The following is a 21,379-nucleotide window of genomic DNA, read 5'->3' on the forward strand; positions in this document are numbered from 1 at the left end:
CAGCCCTGGTCCTGTTAGACGTCAGGCTCCCAAGCCACAGGGACTCACCTTGAGCTCCACCGCACGGTTGAAGTGAATCTTCAACACTTCTTTGATTGATGTGATGATGTACTCCTGCACGGCTCTTCTGGCCAGCACTACAAATTAAAGCCAACCACCAATGCATTTGAGTGTCATTATGAATAACAAACGTGTCACACTTCCGGACACCAGCTCTGTGCCAAAGTGTGTTAGCAGCTCCAAAAGTCTTTTTGTAAAAATAAGGCCCAAACCAGGATAGAATAGAGCTTAAGGATGCAACTGCTACCGACTACCTACAGAAGAACAGCAGGGAGGACCTGGAAGGTAGCAGGTAAATTGGTGCCGTGCACAGCAACCCCTTTGCCTCTGGCAGGTGAGATCAGGAATCAGCAGCTATGACCCAGCCAGGGGACAAAGAGCTTCTAGTTCCCATTTTCACCTGGACAGATACCAGGCTGTCTCCTGGCTATGGCCCCAACGGCAAAACACGAGGCTTTAAAAGCTCCCAGAAGTAATATTTTAAAAGGCCTTAAGATGTTACTCAACACAACTAGATGACCTTTCTCTAAAAAATGAGGTCTCCTATCCCAAGTTTTCAAAACAAAAGAGTTTTTACCACTAATAAAGGGGGGAAAAGATTTTCAAAATTCCCATGTATTCATTTTTATGTAAGAAATATTTCTCATATCAAAGTCTAATTCTGTTTAACGATTTTCACATTTAAAAAGTTTTATGTAAGCCAGGCACGGTGGCTCATACCTGTAATCCTAGCACTCTGGGAGGCCGAGGTGGGCAGATTGCTCGAGGTCAGGAGTTCAAAACTAGCCTGAGCAAGGGCAAGACCCCGTCTCTACTATAAATAGAAAGAAATTAATTGGCCAACTAATATATATAGAAAAAATGAGCCGGGCATGGTGGCACATGCCTGTAGTCCCAGCTACTCAGGAGGCTGAGGCAGGAGGATTGCTGGAGCCCAGGAGATTGAGGTTGCCGTGAGCTAGGCTGACGCCAGGGCACTTACTCTCTCTAGCCTGGGCAACAAAGTGAGACTCTGTCTCAAAACAATAATAATAACAATAATAAATAAATAAATAAAAAGTTTTATGTAAAAGTCTATACTACTAAGTAAGCCCATTTCTCAGTTTAGTAAGCTTGTTCTTTTCTCTATTATTTTTTCTTTCCTCTTCCAACAACTTCCCATAATGCATAATTAGAATACATTTGATATTATCATTCAGTTTCCCATTTCCTGATCTTAATTTTTAAAACAAGAGACAGAATCACTCTGCATTCTTCATCTGTTAAAAAAAAATGTTTAACATTTGATTATTTTTTCTATGAATCAGTGATCTAAATTTTTTTTAAAGGGCAAAGTGGGGGCTTCTTTAGTTCCTGAGACCATTGGAATGAATCCACAGCCCCACACGACGCTGGGTCACACCAACAGCCAACTGAGCACGGCCCACACAGGCTCTAAGGGGGCCAGACCACGCCAAGGACTCTAAAGGGAAAGACAGAGTGAGTGGGGTGGGAAGGGGGAAGAGTGGAAAGCAGAAAAGGCACCTTATTTAAGGAAGGAAATGACGAGAGTAGAGGGAAAGACGGGGGGGAAGGAAAGGAGAATGAGGGAGGGGAAAGAGGAGAGAAGGAGGGGGAGAGAGAGGGTCTCAAGGGCTAAACGTGGGCAGAGGCAGAACGAGAAGTCAGAAATAGGAAAATCCTAACGAGGAGAGCAGGAAGTCCATATTGCAAGTAGCCCGCTGTTGCGGAAGGCAGACCCGGTCTACTCTGCCCAGCCCCCAGGGCCACCAGCACAGCCTCCTCCGCCTTCTTTGGCTTATCTGATTAAGACACAAAACTACAACATTGTGAGAGGAGGACAGGAGTCTTTGGGAAAAGGGATCATCTGCAAATGAACATCTTATAGATGCTTCCCCAAATGTCCAGAGCTAAGAGGAGAGAGGGGAGAGAGAGCTCCAGAGGGGGCACCGAGTCAGAAAGGTCCTGGGTGGGAAGGGCAGCAGCCACCTGTCCCTGGATACACACGGCCAAGTGCCTTCCTAAGAGTCTGCCACGGAGCAGCAGCCTCTAGGCTAGTCCCGTTTTATTTACTTCAGAGCTCCCTAAAAAAGAATCCTTCAGAGCTCCCTAAAAAAGAATCCTTCAGAGCTCCCTAAAAAAGAATCCTTTCACGGGACAGGGAATCACTGCGACTCCCTCTCCGGACTCTCTCACTAATAGATAATTACTACAAAGAAACCAAGATCAAATCTAAATGAAGACTGGAAATGACCCCATACGTCCTCCGGGGGAAAGGTACCACTGAAAGCAAAAGATGGCATTTTTTTTTTTATCTCCACTAAAAAATACAATGTAACACCTATGCACAACTCCGGACATTTACTGAAACTGCACACTTTCAATGGGTACATTTTACTCCAAAAACCTGTTAAAAATATATGGAAACATAATAAAGGGCACCAAATATCATTAAACATGCACCACATGTGAAAGTTAAATACCTCACATTCTTAGAGATACCCCTAAAATGGTTTCTATTAATAATTATTCACAGAAAAACTATAAAAGACACAATATTACAACCGTGCCGTAAATATCATAGGCTCCTAGAGATAAAGCAGCTTTCAGTAACTGTCTTAATAAGCTCCTCATAACTGACCCTTGGTAGCTACTTTGCAATAATTTTGTAAGAAGAAAGAAAAGTATCAAGTGCATGAGAAACCCTTTCTGTCTCGCCCGGGACTACTCTGATCCTGAAGATTAAAGCTCATAATTTTGTTCCAACCTCATTTCCCGGCATAAGTACCTGCTCCCCTCTTACAAAGTCTAATCTCCTGCCAGGCTGAATGTCTCCTCCCCCCACAGGACACTTCCCTCCACCTTCAGATGACAACACTCTACTCTTCCTTTAACATGGGTCTCCAATTACACATTCTTCCAAGCCCCGTCCCCGATCGCCCCAAACAGGCACTCCTAGAGAAGTCTGACCATTTTTACTACAGCCACCAGGAAAAAACGGCTCATGGCTCACCATCTGCCCTACCAGGCTCTGAGCTCCTCCCAGGATGGGGCCACACCTTAAAGCATCCCTTAAAGCTTCTAGAAGCACCTCACCCATGCTAAGCGCTCAATAATCATTCATCACATGAATTAACAAGTGGTTCCCTTTGGGGCGGGGGGAGCAGGGGTCCTGCTGCTTCCAGACCTCAGAGGGGCAGCACTGCCACAGTGAGCAGGGGCTCAGAGGTCCACCGCCCTTGGCACGGAGGACGAAGACCAAGCCTGTTCTTCTCCCACCTTCCCTCCACACTCTCCGCTCCTTCCTGGTCCACTCCTCTTCTACCTCTTCTGCCATTTTCTCCGCCCTTCCTCCCTTCTGTCCTCCACCCCCACCCCAATCAACACCCAGGGCAGGCTGCTCGTCAGTGTCAGGTTGCGGCCGAGCTACAGTGACAGCCCAGGAGACTCCACACGCCTAGGTCACTTCTTATGGAGAGAAACGTGGAGACCCTGACCTAGCGGGCCAGCCACTGGACATCATCCCTGAAGTAAGTCGCCCCCATGGGGGAACGCCCTTGGATGCACGCCGCCTCGAGGTGGCCACGGCAGCCGCGCAACCGCAGGAGAAGCCGCAGGCTGCTCGGCCAGCAACTCAGGCTGCAGGCGGGAAGGGGAGCAAAGCCTGAGACGGGATTCAGGGATATTTAGTCACTTGGTTTTTCTTTCCATAGGATTGAAGTGACATTTACAAGAATCTGCAAGAGCAAAGTGCACCCTCCTTTCAAGGGAACGTAAGAACAGCAAATGAGTAAGAAACTGCAAGGGCTGCCCTTACGCACTTGCCCAGCTCGTTGCTTGAACTAAACATGGAAGTGTCCTGACGATGTCATCTATGCAGCCGGCGGGTTATGCGCTCCCAGGCCAAAGATCCTACCAAAAACTTCTAAGGCTCATTTAAATCTTACGTTCCTTCTTACTGCGACTACTAACTAATACGCAATACTCTGCGGGTGCTTCCTACGTGCCAGCACTGGGCTAAGTATTTTACACGCGTGAATACACTCACATCTTAACAGGAATCCAAGGAAGTGGGTGCCAGTACCACCCTTGTTTGACAGTCGAGGAAACAGAGGCGTAGAGAGGCTACTAATTGTCTGAGAACCGCGGGAGGCAGACAGAGGAGGGAGGATCACTACCAGGAGTTATCTAAGCCCAGCGCCTGCACGCACGTCACCACGGCACTCCGAGTCTCGGGAGCCCTGCGCACAAGCGCCGCAGAAAGGCCAGCACTGCCCACCCGCCCCCGCCAGAGAGCAGCAGGGCCTTACCAGTTGTGATCAAATAGGCATCGGGCACCGTGATATCACACACGTACGGTGGCCTGGCGGTGGCCAGTGCTGGAGTGTCCACCGTTGCTTCCGGAGTGAAGGTGGTCACAGGGTGCAGGGAGGGCAGGGGGGGCTCGGCGCTGCTCTCCTGGGGGCTCTCACTGGCGGCGTTGCCATTCAGGGAGGTGTCAGTGGGGACGGCGACGGTAGCACTGGTGTCGGACGTGCCCGGCTCAGCAGAGGTGTTCAGCGGCACATCTGAGGGTGTGAACAGTGGGCCCACGACCACCGGCTCTGTCGGCACAGGTGAGGGAGTCAGCTCAGAGACAAACGAGGATGCTGGTGACAGGTACACGTCAGTGATCGAGGCTGTGCCGGTGGGAATGGCTTTGGAGAAAGAGGCAGAGACAGGTGAGTGGCCACCGGTGGCACTGGCTCCCTCGTCGGAAGGTGTCGGAGTTGAGAACGGAGAAGACTCGGTGAGGACAGGCGTCACGTGGAAAGCAGTCAACGGTGGCGTGCCGTGAGTCCCTGCAGTCAGGACGTCAAGGACGGGCTCGGAGCTGGAGGGCACCAGTGTGGTGACTGCGGATTCACGGGAAATGAGCGAAAACTCAAAACAGGAGGTAGTTTCAGTGAGAGCTGAGGTAAGATGAGCTTCAGAATCTGTAAGAGAAACCGGTGATGCTTCGGTGAACTTGGGAGAACCAGAGGGGAAGCTCGAGCGTGGTGACGTTTCAGAGTGACTAGGCAGGAAGGTGACGGCATTCAAAGGCAGGTCTGAACTTGGCCAGAGCTGAGAGGACTCAAGGCTCGTGGAACTAGGAAGAGAATGCTGAGGTGACTGCAAATCAACAGAGTCGGATGATGTGACTGTCTCGACCAAGGCAGAATAAGACTGAGACATGGAGGGTGACAAGTCACCTGGCGTCAGAGACGGAGAAGCAAGTGCCTCCAAAGGGGAAAGGACGGGGCTGCTGACTCCCAGTGGGGGAGTTGAGAAAAAGCTGGACACGGAATCCAAAATGCTTCCGGGTTTGTGTTCAAAAAAACTGGCTGCTTCTTGGTCAGGGAAAAGCGAAGACTCTGCTAGAGGAACCAAACTATAAGAAGGAAAAAGACTCGGCTCTGGGATGGCGACCAAGGGTGTGTTTTTGTTTGCCATGACGGAGAAAGAGGAGTCCGGGAGAATGCTGGCGGTGACTGAGGAAAACGCAGCGGTCGCGCCGGATGGCATCGCCTGGGTCTCCGAAACAGAGGCGGCGGCGGCAGGACCAAGGGACGCGGGCACGGGGAGGCGGCCGTGGGACGGGTGCACCTGTGTGGCCACGACACTGCTCACATCCGCCTCGGCCGACACGCCAACGCTCGCGTGTGAGACGTCCACAGACCTGGAGGAAAGTGAGACCACGGGCCTCGAGGGGAAAAGCGTATTGAATTCTTGAGGCTCTTCCTCAAACTCAGAGAAGTCCGCCACGACCCTGCTCGGCGGAGAGGCGCTGCTTTCTTCCAGCATGGTCAGGCACGGGGTCTCCGCACCGTCCCCGGAGCCCACGTCTCTCTCCGCGAGGCTCGAGGCCAGAGCAGGCCGGGGCGACGCCACCCTGCAGGACGCGCACCACGTGTACGGCCTCAACAAAGACACCACGGGGCTGGGGACGGGAGTGTCGCCCGGGCCACCGGGGACCGCCGAATTGCCGAGCAGTTCTGTCATCTCGCTGGGGTCGCTGGGAAGGAAGGGGCCGTATGAAGCATCGGCTGACGGGGTAGAAAAGGGAACGAATGCGAGAGGAGTTGAAAACCAAGCGGAACGTGGAGTGCTGAGTGCGAGGGCCGGGTGGGAAACGGTCACAGCGGGGGATGCTCTTGGAGAGATGGCTTCTTCTAGACTTGGACTCAACCCGGTGGTCACGTCAGGGTATCTGTCTGTACTTGCGGCCGGAACCTCCTCTGGAGGCCGGGAGACCTCCCCCGGCGAGGGGGACGGCTGGGGGGTGATGCCCCCGCCCGACGGCTGGGGCCCTGGAGACCCAGGGCTAGAGAGGAGGGTGGTCTCCACTTCCTTCGTCACCGAAGCCACAATCTCTGGCAAAGTCCTGCTTGATAACTGACTGTAAATATCAGGAGGATAAAGCACCAAATTCCTGCTAGGAGTTGGAATCATGCCCTCGGAGGTGGGAAAAGCTGATGGGAAGGCGCTGAAACGGCTGGGGGCCCCAGCGTGTGCTGCCGGTGGGTGCGCCGTGGTCTGCCAGGCTGACGTCACCTCTGTATCCTGCAAGGAGGTCACGGGTGGCGCCGGAGTGAGCGTGGGCTCTGACGCTTCTCTGGGCGGCCCTGGCGAGCTGACTGCGACATACTCCACCGGAGCAGCCACCCGTGGGGTGGGCCAGTGGGCATCTGGCAGAAAGTTATCCATTTCATCCTCATCGACGGCCGCCTCGTTGCTCGCTACCGACGCGTAACTTGCCACGAGGAGGCTGTGACCTGCTGCACTTTGGGTCCATTTTCCTTGGCTAAAATAGGTTGTATCAAAAGTAGTGGCAGATGGAGAGGAGATGCCATGGAGGGAGCTGCTCTGCTGGGACCCTGGGGCGGTTTCTGTTAAGGCCACTTGTGCAGCACTGTGCGTGGGGCTCCTCTTCAGCACGCGCTCCTCGGAGGGGACAGAGAGGTTGTGCTGTTCCGGAGAGAGCTCATCTGTCGAGAAAATCAAAGCTGGGTTAGCCGTGATGCCATGAAAGTCGCGCTGCGAACGTTTCGCTTCAGGCATAAAAATGTACTCGTTCAACAAACACCCGAGCACTGTAAATATCCATGATTCACAGTTAGAAGTTAAACAGCTAGTCGGAAGCCAGAAATTGCCAGAATTACTGTCAGGACAATGTCTGCAAATATTCCTAAACCTGAGCCCTACTTTTACTTAAGCTGTGTACACATTTACATACTTTTTCTCTTACTTTCTGACGACGGAGACTCATCTCCACAGAACCACAGAACACTGGAAAAGGAGGCGGCCTTGGGAAGCTGTCTAGTCCATCCTCTCTCATCACACAAGGAAAGAGAGGCTCGGAGAAGGTAAATAAATCGATCACCAGGCCACCCGGACAGCGTGGAGCTGGAATCTGCACAGAAGGCTGCTCTGACTCCAAAGCCCACGTGTTTTCCCTGCCATGATAGGAGCTGGCTCCTAAGAGAAATGAAGAAGGCAGCTCCAACGGGCGTCAGAGCTCCCAGGTTAGAGCGTTCCACGGTTTCCCAGTTGTGCTCCCACACAAAGGCCCCAGGCTACCTGCAGGCCCAGCTTTCATCACTCCCACTCTCCATCCTCCCCAGCTATGCCCTAGCCAAATGAGCTTCCTGCAGTTCTCCAAATCCAAATTCTTTCTGGCCTTAATGACTGCACGTTCTTCTCCCCCTACCTGGAATGTCCCTCCCCGGCTCTCTACCTGGGTTATTCCTACAGGTCCTTCAGACACAGCACTGATATAACCTCCTTCCTTGCCCTCCAGAGTTGGGTTGGTGGCTCTCCATGGGCTTCTACCTGTCACATCCCTTATCATGCCCACCAAAATTAAGTGTCTGCTCATTAGACTCCAAGCTTCTTGAGGACGGGCGCTGTTTACCTGTTTGCGCAGTGCCCTGCACAGCAAATGACATTAAATAATAGTTCAATAAACACCTGTCCGATGAATGAATGGTGTCTGAGGACACCAAGTTCTGACATGTGCCAAAATCATCCCATCATCCGCTCAAACTTTTGTATTCTTTATCCTTGTGACAGTCGTCCTTATTTAATAAGCCTAGTAATTACCTCCATCTGTATTTCATATACGTAGCCTAGAGAAGCAGGACAAGTGACAGCCCAGCCACTGATGAAGGCCCGGGGTCCAGGACTGTCCACTGCAGCCCAGGCTGGGCCTGAGCAACCATCAAGAGCCACAGCAACACCCTCCTTTCTCTTACCCCAACAGTCTTTCTGGACACAAGCGTGTGAAACAGCATAGGGATAGTCTTGAATTTTAAGTGAATCATTTCTATTCTATTTCTGGCAATATGACAGACTAGGGATCTTGAAACCCACCACTTGGGAACACTGAAGAACACTTAACACATGCTTAAAAACATCCTGTTAAGTGTCGGATGAGCCTGCAAGACAATAAGGCGAACACGCTGAGCACAGGAACAAAGCAGGAGTGGGCACTGAAGTAGCCACACAGCCGAGGGGACCCCTGGACCAGATGACCTGGTGCTTAGGCCACAGGGGAGTAAAGGGCAAGTGTTCAGCCTAGACAAGTAGAGAACCCAACTGAAGACCATCTTCCACAAACGTAGGCCCAGGAAGTACCATACCCTCAGAGAAAGAGTGAATTGGGATAGAAAATAATCCATGTCTCAGAGAACAGCAAGACAAAGTAACTGTCCCAACAGTGTCTGGCTTGAGAACACCTTGGGCTAACTTTCCCTCTTCCCTGCTGAACTCTCCCCAGTCTCTCACTTCTGTCCCCTGGGATCAAGTCCTGGAATAAAATATCTGCACATGAATCCTCATCTCACGCTCTGCTTTCTGAGGAAAACCCAGACTAAGAGACTGTTATAGGTTGAACTATATCCCCCAAATGTTCCTACGTGGAAGTCCTAACCCCCAGAACCTCACAAGGTGACCACATTCAGAAACAGGGTTGTTGCGAATGTAATTAGTCATGATGAGGTCAGACTGGGGTAGGGTGGGTCCCTCATCCAATATGCCTGACGTCCTTATAAGAGGGAAGAATGTGGACACAGACATGCACAAAGGAGCACACCATGTGAAAATGAAGGCAGTGAGCAGAGTGATGCACCTACGAGCCAAAGAGCACCAAAGCTTGGCAGCAAACCATCAGAAGCTGGAGAGGCATAGACCACGTTCTCCCTCAGAGCCTCAGAAGGAACCCACCCTGCTGACACCCTGATCGTAGACATCTAGCCTCTAGAATTATGAGATAACAAATTTCTGCTGTTAAACCCACTTCTGCCTGTCAAAAAGAAAAAGTATCTGTCTCAACTTTGACTTTGTGTGACTATTGTACATAGTCTCCCCAAACTTGGAATCTATACTACTTGTATGGTCCTAATAAGTGTATGGTGAGAATCAAAATTTAAAGTGGACCAGGTCTCCAATGCCCATCAAAAGCTGACATAAATCATCTCCAGAAGAACACACTCTCAAGCCAGGTAGCAAGGTGTGGCAGCTAGAGTTGCAACAAATATGAGCACATAATTAGAAATTATAAAGCAGCTAGGGAAATTAGGTACCATAAACAAAAATCAAGAGAAATCCCATGAAAAAAGAAGAGGAAAAAAAACCCACACAGATAGAATCATATCTATAAAGACTTCAGATATTGGAACTATGGGGTACATATTTTAAAGTATGTTTAATTCATTTAAAATAATAAAGAGGAGACTGAAAACACCAAGTAATAAGCAAGAGACTATGAAAACTAACCAGAAATATTTGGAAAAGAAACAACATTTAGAAATATAAATTTTAAATTCAATATATATAAAAAGCAGCAATTTAGACATAGCTGAAGCAAGATTTAGTGAACAGGGGGATCGACTTGAAGAAATTACTCAGAACGGGGCACAGAGAAACAAAAAGATAAGAAACATAAAAAAGAGGCTGGGCGCGGTGGCTCACGCCTGTAATCCTAGCTCTCTGGGAGGCCGAGGTGGGCGGATTGCTCAAGGTCAGGAGTTCAAAACCAGCCTGAGCAAGAGCGAGACCCCGTCTCTACTATAAATAGAAAGGAATTAATTGGCCAACTGATATATATATATAAAAAATTAGCCGGGCATGGTGGCGCATGCCTGTAGTCCCAGCTACTCGGGAGGCTGAGACAGAAGGATTGTTTGAGCCCAGGAGTTTGAGGTTGCTGTGAGCTAGGCTGACGCCATGGCACTCACTCTAGCCTGGACAACAAAGCGAGACTCTGTCTCAAAAAAAAAAAAAAAAAAAAAAAAAAGAAACATAAAAAAGAGAAGTTAACAGACATGGAAGACAGGATCAGACAGTCCAACACACACTCAATCAAAGTTTTAGAAAAAATAGAAGGAACCGTATAGAGATAATATTTGAAGACACAGTACTAAGAATATTCCAAAATTAATGACTAAGACATGAATCGCTCAATTCGCAAAGACCTAGAAATCCCAGGCAAGGTGAATTTTTTTAAAACCCATGCTTACACACATGATGATACCATAGAACATCAAAGACAAACAGAAATTGTAAAAGCAGTCAGAGAAAAAGGGATGGCAATTAACTCAGCAGATAACTATTTCACATAACTTGAAGCCAGATGACAATGAAACAAAATCCTCAAAGTGCTGAGAGAAAATATCTAAGATCTTAGATTTTAAATAGCCAAGAAACTCTCTGACAGGTAAAATAAAGACATTTTCAGATAAACAATAAGTGGTTACACCAGCAGATCACGCCCAGTAAAGGAGCTTGGCTGTCCCCCAAGAAGCAGCGTCATTATCCCAGAAGGAAGAGCTGAGAAGAGGGAATAAAGAGTAAGTAAATGATAAACATATGGCTAAATCCAAACAAATACTGATAGTGCAAATGAACAATACTACTATATACTTTGTGAGTTTACAAGGGACATATAATATGGAATTAAAGCAGCTTTTACAATTGCACAGAGGCTGAAAGAGGGACAGCCAGAGGTACTGGTGACTCACTAGCGGAGATGGAAATCAAGAGTTAAGCCAAAATCCTGTGACTAGATGTTGTCTGTATATGCTAAAATTTGTAAATAATATTTAGTCCTGTAGATAAAATATTTCCAGCCGGTTCCCTTAGCATCTGAGAGTCACAAACTTATACCAGATATAAACTGCTTACTTAAAAGGATCATACTCCTTTCATATTACCCATATTTCAAGCATGGGTAAAAGAAAACATGATACTTATTACATCCATGGTAAAACAGCAGCTGTTCTTCTCCATAGTAAAGATTTAAAATTTACAAATGTAAGAAGTAATAAAATCCCAATTCTGTCAAACTGTGTATCATATAAAATTTGAAGGTTTTCCTAAGGACAAATCATTTTATGTGTTTGTTTTAAAACGCTGCTATGATATCATTTGTTTTTGAAATATAAGATCTGAATGGGGAGCAAGATCCCTTTGAAAGTGAATCAAAAACACATCTGCAAGTGAACCGGAAGAACTGCAAGAGATAAAATAACAAAAGCAACGTTTAGGGGCTAATTTATGAACCCAAGTATCTAAAGCAAGTTAGAATTAAACCAACTCCACCTTCCAAGGACAAGGAATGGGGAAGACAAAGTGGCCCAAAGGACAAAAAAATCCTGACTAAAAGATGACAGGCACAAAAACTAGCTATTAAGAAATGGAAGGTGTGCCAAGCTGGGATGCTTTTTTACTTTCTCTCTCTTTCTCTCTTTCTCTTTCTCTCTCTCTCTCTCTCTCTCTCTCTCTCTCTGGGCCAAGCCCCAGGAGACAGAAAGCAGCTCGGAAGACACAGCAGCTGCAATGCCACTGGGGATTACTTCTGTAGTTAATTCAGGAAGAGGCTAGAAAACCCAGGTGAGTCTCTGTCACAACATAAAAGGCATCAGGGACTCTAATTTCAAGCCCTGGAGATCAATTTTCAAGCTCTAAAGCATTTGTTCTCAAAAGAGCCAAAGGTTCTCTCTTGGAGGACAGAGGAAGGAAAGGGCTGGGGTGAGACCGGTGCCTCTCAGACTGACGCCCACGTGAAGGACATGGCCTTGGGCTTCTGCATCTCTCCCAGCTGGCCCAGCCCGGCCTGCCACCTTCTCCCAGCAGCCAGCTCGAAGGCCCTTTCTCCCATTTAGGCCACACGACCCATATTTACAGGGTGCCCACCATGCATCATGTCCTGAGCCAGGTGCTGGCCATGCTGGGTGTAACAGCCCAGAACTGGCCTGGGCCAGGCCACACTGATCCAGTGATTAAACATCAGTGAGGGAGAGGCCCAGCTGTCTCTAGGAACTTATCTAAGATTTGAAGACAAGATGATGTGGTGTTTTTATCCATCTTTTTTTTTAAGTCATATTTTTCTATCTGGAAATCTTCCCTAAATAGTCAATCATGGAATCACGGACTTCTCAAGCTAAATGGATCCTTTAAGACCTAGGCCAATCCCCTCACAGTGCAAATGAGGCTCAAAGAGTTTAAGCTGACTTGCTCAAAATAGCACGCGGGGAAAGAGTCAGCCCAGATAGGCAGGTTCGCATGCTCTCCGCAGTTGAACACTTGCTCTGCACACCACACCACGTTTTGTCAAGTCAGTCCGCTGAATTAAAATTGTTGGTGAAGAAATTAAGTTGAAAATCATGCTCAATTGTTTACTGAACCCTATGCAAAGGCATGCTTTTTGGACTGGGAGGCCCCACGGTCCACCAGGGGACAGCTTGCAGCTGCCAGCCTGAGCTCTAGGAAAAAAAAATCTCCTCTGAGGGCTGGCCTAGGAATCCCAAGGGACAGAAGTGTCAAGCATCTCTAGAGTTCAATCCAGGTAGCACCGTTATTTCTGTTGCTTTGCTAAATTGTGGAGTTTCCAAAACATGATGAGTCATCTCAACTCTCTGTGGATATTAAATCTACTACAAAACAAGGACCCCTGGCCCCTCAGCATTTCTAAGAATTTTAAAACAAAAGTAGTCAATCATTAAAACGCTACCCAACTAGGCAAATCTTCAGCAACTTTTATTCTCCTTCGAGTTCTCAGGTTGTCCTAAGGAGGTTTTTAATGCCATTATTAACACCATCCTTCCCCTCTCCCTTCCCTGCCTTTCATTTTTCTCCCTGGTTTAGAAAAGAGTGTCTTCCCTTTCTTTCTCCAACCCCAAATGTACACCAGTATCTTCTACCAGGTTACCTTCTTCTCCAACTAGTACTGATATTATCATCAAATATCAAGTAGATAAGAAATACTGTGTATAAATATACATACGTATCAGTATGGATAGGTATACAGAGGACACCTGAGTGTGGGGGAAAAAAGAGCATTACCCTCACCTGTGATGCCCCAGTGCGTCCCTTTCCCATTGACTTCCCTCCCACTGGGGTGACCACTATTTTGAATTTGTCGTATCCTTGCTCTTCTTTATAGTCTTAACAGATGTGTGCATCCCTAAAGAATACAGTCTTCAGCTTTGCATGTTTTCAAACTTTATCAAAGTGGAACTACACTGCATGGACTCGACTGCAACTTATTTTTTTCTGTTTTTTAGATTCATCCACAGCTTTCTATATGTAGCTATAATTCTTTCATTTTCATGTCTACATGAATTCTCTCATATGAATAGCCCAAAATTTATTTATCCATCTACTGCAGATGGACAGTTGGACTATTGCCAATTTTTATTACTAACATTTCTTTTTTTTTTTCAGTTGGCCAATTAATTTCTTTCTATTTTTCAGTAGAGACGGGGTCTTGCTCTTGCTCAAGCTGGTTTTGAACTCCTGACCTTGAGCAATCCACCCATCTTGGCCTCCCAGAGTGCTAGGATTACAGGCGTGAGCCACCTCGCCTGGCCTATTACTAACATTTCTAATAGGAACTTTCTTACCCAGTTATGGTGCACAAACATATTAAAGTATGTGTTATGTACACAGATGTGTATGTATAAGAATGCAATTGCTGAGTCAGATGCTATGTTCATCTGCAACATTACTAAATAACTTTTCAAAGTGGTTGAAGTGATTTATGTTCCCACTAGCAATACATGAGAGCTGGATTGCTGCAAATCCTCACCAATACTTGATACCCTAAGACTTACACATTTTTACCAATCTGGCTGGTAGGAAGCTTTATGGTTATAATTTGCATTTTTCTGATTATAATACGCAGAGCAGCTTTTTCTTGTCTGCTGGTTAATCACGTTGTCTCTGCTAGTGTCTTCTCAACTCTACTACCTCCATTTTTCTATTGGGTTGTCTTTTTCTTTCTGATTTAAAGGCATTCTTGATATACAGGCATACCTCTAATATATCACAGGTTAAGTTCCAGACCACCAGAATAATGCAACATCACAATAAAGCGAGTCACACAAATTCTGGGGTTCCCTAGTGCACATAAAAGTTACGTCTATGCTTTACAGTAGTCAATTACATGTGCCATAGCATTGTGTGTAAAAAACAATACGTATATATACCTTAATTAAAAAATACTTTATTGCTAAAATACTCCAACAATCATCTGAGACTTCAGATTATCTGATCCTTCAGCAAGTCTTAATCGTTTTGCTTGTGGAGGGCCTTGCCTCGATGTTCTGGTTGTTGAATGATCAGGGTGGTGGTTGCTGAAGGTTGGGGTGGCAGTGGCAATTTCTTAAAATAAGGCAACCATGAAGTTTGCTGCATCAACTGACTCTTGCTTTCATGAAAGATATCTTGGCACATGCATTGCTGTTTGATAGCATTTGACCTACAGAACTTTTCAAAATTGGAGTCAATCCTCTCAAATCCTGTCACTTCAAAACTAAGCTCATGGAACAGTCTAAATCCTTTGTCTTCATTTCCACAATGTTCAGAGTATCTTCACCAAGAGCAGATTCCATCTAAAGAAACCACTTTCTTTGCTCATCCATAAGAAGCAACTCTTCATCTGTTCAAGTTTGATCATGAGAATCCAGCAATTCAGTCGCATCTTCAGGCTCCACTTCTCATTCTAGTTCTCTTGCTGTTTCCACCACATCTGCAGTTCCTTCCTCCACTGAAGTTTTGAACCCCTCAAAGTCATCCATGAGGTTGGAATCAACTTCTTCTAAACTCTTATTAACGTTGATATTTTGACCTCCCACCGTGAATCACAAATGTTCTTAATGGCATCTAGAATGCTGGTGAATCCTTTCCAGAAGGTTTTCAATTTACCTTGTTCAGATCCATCGGGGAATCACTATCTATGGGTCCCTATATGCTTATGAATGTTTTCCTTAAATAATAAGACTTTGAAGTCAAAAATTACTCTTTGATCCATTGGCTACAGAATGAATGTGTGTTACCAGGCACGAAAACAACATTAGTCTCCTTGTACATCTCCACCAGAGCTCTTGGGTGACCAGGTACATTATCAATGAGCAGTAACATTTTGAAAGGAATCTTTTTCTTAGCAGTAGGTCTCAACAATGGGCTTTAAATATTCAGTAAGCCACAGTGTGAACAGATGTGCTGTCATCCAGGCTTTGTTGTTCCATTTCTAGAACACAGGCAGAGCAGACTTGGCATAATTCTGAAAGGCCCTGGGAAATGGTAAAAATAAGCATTGACTTCAACTTAGTCACCAGCTACATTAGCCTCTAACAAGAAAGTCAGCCTGTCTTTTAAAGCTTTAAGGCCAGGCATTAATTTCTCCTCTCTAGCTAGGAAAGTCTTAGATGGCATCTCCTTCCAATAGGAGGCTGTTTTGTCTACACTGAAAGTCTGTTGTTTAGTGCAGCCACCTTCATCAGTGACCTTTGTCTTCTGGACAACTTGCTGCAGCTTCTCCACCAGCACTTGCTGCTTCACCTTGCCCTTTTATGTTACGCAGACGGCTTCTTTCCTTACATGTCATGAACTAACCTCTGCTAGCTTCTGACTTTTCTCCTGAAGCTTCCTCACCTCTCTCAGCCCTCACAGAATTGAAGAGAGTTAGGGCCTTGCTCTGGAATAGAGGCTTTGGTTTAATGGAATGTTGTGGTTTGTTGGATCTTCTATCCAGACCACTCAAACTTTCTCCATATCAGCAATAAGGCTGCTTCGCTTTCTTATCATTTGTGTGTCCACTGGAGTAGCCCTTTAAATTTCTTTCAAGAATTTTTCCTTTGCATTCCCAACTTGGCTATTTGGTGCAAAAGGCCTAGCTTTTGGCTTATCCTGGCTTCTGACATAAATTCCTCACTAAGATTAATCATTTTTAGCTTTTGATTTAAAGTGAGAGGTATGTGACTCTTCCTTTCATGTGAACACTTATAGGCCACTATAGGGTTATTAATTGCCCTAATTTCAATATTGTTGTGTCTCAGGGGGCCCTGAGGAAAGGGAAAGGGAGGGAGTCAGAACACACACATTTATAGATTAAGCTTGCTGTCTTATATGGGCGTGGTTCGTGCCTCCCCAAAAGAATCCCAATAGTAACATCAAAGATCACTGATCAGACGTCACCATAACAGATATAATAAAGTTTGAAATAGTAAGAGAATTACCAAAATGTGACACAGAGACACAAAGCGAGCACGTACTGTTGAAGAAGTTATGCCAATAAGCTTGACACAGGGTTGCCACAAACCTTTAATTTATAAAAACTACTGTATCTATGAAGCACAATAAAGCAAAGCACAATGAAACAAGGTATGCCTGTATTTTGGATCCTAATATCTTATGTCGGTTATAATTCCTCCCGGTTTGTGGCTTGTTGTTTTACTCGTATGGAGTCTTTTGATGAACAAAAGACTCATATGGAGTCTTTTGATGAACTAATTTTAATGTGGTCAAATTTATCAATCTTTTGTTATTTGATTCACGTGTATATGTCTTAAAATGGAAGGTTTAAGAAATCATTCCCTTTACTAAAAGGTATGTTATTCTTCTAAATGTGCTGAGGTTTTGCCTTTCATATTTAAGACCAAATGTGCCTGGACGTGTAGGGGTGTAGGGGAGAGGTGCACGAGGTGTGAATGTGGACGAGAGTGGCCTAGACTGCTCTTACTCAAAGTGTGGTCCACAAACTCTCTGACTCTGGTCTGCAATGAGATAAGGAGCCTGAGCCAGCATGTAAAGTGACACACTGCTTCTTCAGAGAGGAGGCCATGCTACAAAAATATGTCAGCTGTGGCCAGGCACAGTGGCTCACGTCTATAATCCCAACACTTCAGGAGGATCACTTGAGCCCAGGGATTTGAGGCTGCAGTGAGCTATGATGACGCCACTGCATTCTAGCCTGGGCAACAAGAGTTAGACCCTGTCTCAAAAAAATTTTAAAAAGTCAGCTGAACTGCATGACATTCTCTGTGAGGGCTCAATTCACACTCTTGTGTAAGTTTCTATCTCATCTTGGATGGAAAACTAGAGTTTGCAGTGTATGGGTGAGGATGTGAGATCTGTTCAAGGACCAGCAGGGTGGGCGTGGGGGTGGGGGCGGTACTGGTAGTGTAGCCCACTGAAGAACACAGAGAAGGCCGGTATGTCTGAAAGGAAGGCAAATAAATTTTTTTTAAAAAACCTCCAAGATGGGGTAAGAGGAGGTAGGAGATCAGACAGACCCTGCATGGCTTGGAAACCACCTGCTAAGGACAATGAACAACATCATACATGCAGTGGGAATGGCATTTAAAAGCCCAAGAATGACATGATCAGGAAATAATGGTTTTTAAAAATCCCTCTTGCTGCTGTGTGAAGAATAGGTTAACAGGGGGCAAGAGGAGATGTAGAGAGATCATCTAGGCGGTCACAATAGTTGGACTTGAGATGACAGTGGCTTGCAGCGGTGTGTTTGGAACTTTGCTGTTCAGAGTGCAGTGTGCATCATCTGAGAGCGTGTCAGAAATGTAGCATCTCAGGCCCACTGAGCCCCTGCTGAATCCGAAACTGCCTCTAACGAGATCCCCAGGTGATTCGTGTGCCCATTAAACTTCGATAAGCACCAGCCTGAGATTTATTTTAGGGAAATCCACATGGTGATATCAAGTATGCACATGGATAGATGAGCCAGGATAAACGTGCAGAAGTGACAGGCAGGGAAAACCAGGGAAGGGAGGGGACAAACAGAAAAGGCAGGTAGTATTCAGGAAGAAGTTGCTATGCTGAATGACCCCGAGAAATCAAGTACATGGAGGCCGGGAGCCCCTCCGAGGTGTGGCAGCAGGTTTCCTGTGATGGCAGAAGCCAGGCTGCCACATGCTGAGGAGTGAATCACAGATGAGGAAACCGAGGCAACGTACAGACAACATTACGAGAGGTTTCACTGTGTGGGGCAGGAGGGGAGAAGATGGGAAGCGGTTTGGTTCTTGGACAACAGAGAAGAATCACTAAGGAGCTGGTTAAAGATGCAGGTTTCCAAAAATGCAAAGCCTTCATCTAAGGAGAAACATCAGACAAACCCAGGGACGTTCGATAAAATACCTGACTCTTAGCCGGGCGCGGTGGCTCACGCCTGTAATCCTAGCTCTCTGGGAGGCCGAGGCGGGCAGATTGCTCAAGGTCAGGAGTTCAAAACCAGCCTGAGCAAGAGCGAGACCCTGTCTCTACTATAAATAGAAAGAAATTAATTGGCCAACTGATATGTATATAAAAAAAAATTAGCCGGGCATGGTGGCGCATGCCTGTAGTCCCAGCTACTCGGGAGGCTGAGGCAGAAGGATCGCTCTAGCCCAGGAGTTTGAGGTTGCTGTGAGCTAGGCTGGCGCCACGGCACTCACTCTAGCCTGGACAACAAAGCGAGACTCTTGTCTCAAAAAAAAAAAAAAAAATACCTGACTCTTCAAAACTGCCAAGGTCGTAAAAGACAAGACTGAGGAACTGTCACAGATCCAAGAACACTGAGGAGTCGTAAAAACTACATGCCACATGTGAGTCGGGACTGGATTCCAGAACAGAGGTGGAAAACAGGTGGAACCCTGAGAAGTCTGTAGTTCAGTTCATAGCACTGTCCCCATGTTAACTGCTTAGTTTTGATAGCTCCACGGTGATCACGTAAGATGTTAATATTAGGGGAAGCTGAGTGAAGGGTACATGGGAACTCTGCATATTAATTTTACAACTTTGCTATACATCTAAAATTCTTTTAAAATGAAAACTAAAATAACCCAGGTTCTCACTCGGCACATTGGGCACAGGACTCAGGAACAGGTGGGTGTGTATTTGTTGTTCTTGTTGTTGTTTTAGAACTTGTGTTTTAAACCAACACCATGGGTGACTCCAACACAAATGCAGGGACCTCTCTTTGAAAAGTGCTGGTCTAGAGCAATGCTGACGGAACAATCCAGAAGAGAGAAAGACATGGGAGACGCAAAGGACAGTGATGAACCCAGGTGGCTGGAAGGAAAGCGGGAGATGGAACCAGAGAGGAAGAGCCCTTTAATTCTCAACTGCAGGAGACGAGCAAGAGAGTGCAGGGGCCGGTACACTTTAAAGATTTACTGGTGAGACTTTACACGCACTCTGGTTAGAGGGCTTCTCGCTACATATTTTTTCCTATTAAAAAACTGAGTCTAGGACATCCACGAGAATAGGGCATGGCTGGGGACGGGGCAGAGGGTGGCAGGAGAGTGGAGAATTTGTGGGAGTGACCCAGAGGAGGGGGAGTTGCCCACAGAAATGAAACACCAGAGCCCATCTTGGCCTTGGGAGCTGCTGCCTTAGAGCAGGAGGCAGGTTTCCCGTGTCCCGCGTGAGGAAAAACTGCTGCTCCCGAATCAGGGTAGGCTACAGCCGGATACGGGGACTTAAACAGAGAACAGTCACTGCACAGAAGTACCAGCCTAAGGGTGAATGAAAGTACCTGACTGCAGCATATCCCCAATGTTTCAAGTTGACAAGTATTTAAAAGCTTCTTTTTGAAATCCTCCTTTGACATCCTTGGTTCTGTGACATTTACAAGTCACAGACGACATTCAAATGGCTGAACTGCCGTATTTCACATCTTTGCTTCCTGGCTCAGACCAGAGGCCCCGTGACACGGGAGAGAGACAGCGGAAACAGGAGCTTGTGGGTCTCATCCTCTCTACCTTGAGTAGCTACTTCACACTCGTGGGTCTCAGTCCTTTCATCTGCTAACAAGATATAGGGTTCCTGAAAACCACCACACGAAAAATGGGTGTTGACATCTGGTTTCCCAAGTAGGAGGATGTGTGACCCTATGTGTAACACTCAGGTTTTCTCAGCATTCTCTGTGGTTTGCAACAGAAACAACTCCAGTTGCATGAGCCAGAGGGGAATTCACTGGAAGGACATCAGAGGGTCCACAGAACGTACTAGAAGACTCAGGTGTGTCAAATGAAGAATGACGAGGTTCATTCCCATAGATTGGGAAAAGAATGCTCTATTTCCCATAAAGGGCTGCAGCCTGCAGGCAGCCACTCCAGCGGGCAGGGAGTGTAGCCTCCAGCCAGAAGCCGGACTGACACGGGCACTTCAAGGGAGGGGTAAAAGGAACATAAATTTATGCTGAGCGGGTGGCCGAATACACACATTTAACAAGCTATAGGAGGAGCCATGAGTATTTATGAAAGGAGAAACTGAGCGTGCACCACTGAGCTTCGTGCCTCTCTATGGGTCCCATGTTTAAAAAATGGCGGCGTCAGCGCAATCCAAGGTTGGAGTTTTCAGCCTCCAGTATCGAAAGGTGAAGCAGAGGACACGAAGGTCCTCTGTGCACAGCCACCTATGAACTGGCCAGAACCACTCCGGGTCGGTGGTCTGTCAGGAGAGAATGCTTCTGGGTTGTGGTATCCAAACCACAAAAGGGAGGGGCAGTCACAAGGCTGGCTGAGATCAGCCGGGGAGCAAGTCCTTCCAAAGCGCTGGTTTCTGTTTAACCCTCAGGGAAGAAAGCCCCACAGCGGCTGGCCGGGGAGCGGCCATGAGCCAGCGGTGTGTCCAGCCACCCTGTGGTGGCTAGGAATTCCATTTTTAAGGTTTCTCCGGAACCTTGGCCAACAGGGGGGCCATTCAACTAGTTGGGGGGCTTAGGATTTTATTTTTATTTCTCAAGTTGAGAAAGCAGTCACAAGCCAAGAAAGGCCGGGCAGCTGAGAAGCCCACCGGGGTCTGGCGGTAGGGAGGGTCCATGAGGATGCCACAGCTGGGTTTGCCCCCGGTGCAACTGCCCACGGACTCTCCGCTCCTCTGCTTCACGGCTTCTCCCCTCAAGAGTGGGAGTGTCCGACTGGCCAAGCCTAAGTCACATGCCACATTGCCCCACCAACCCCGTGGCCCTCTGACCCTCACACGATGAGGAATTTCCCAGCAAAAGAAAGGCGAGTTC

General features: G+C 47.0%; 1 protein-coding gene across 1 annotated transcript in view; it reads right to left on the minus strand.

The window, feature by feature from the left end:
* The window catches only part of KIAA1549 (KIAA1549 ortholog), a 119,976-nt gene that overhangs the window by 62,193 nt on the left and 36,404 nt on the right, over positions 1-21,379 (minus strand). Inside the window, exons 4-5 of the mRNA XM_076006226.1 lie at positions 4,371-7,070; positions 49-137 (exon numbers count right to left, since the gene is read on the minus strand). Of these exons, the coding sequence (XP_075862341.1) occupies positions 49-137; positions 4,371-7,070 (2,789 nt within the window). The remainder of the gene's footprint in view (positions 1-48; positions 138-4,370; positions 7,071-21,379) is intronic.

Source organism: Microcebus murinus, chromosome 9, assembly GCF_040939455.1.
Source record: "Microcebus murinus isolate Inina chromosome 9, M.murinus_Inina_mat1.0, whole genome shotgun sequence".
NCBI classification, from domain to species: domain Eukaryota; kingdom Metazoa; phylum Chordata; class Mammalia; order Primates; family Cheirogaleidae; genus Microcebus; species Microcebus murinus.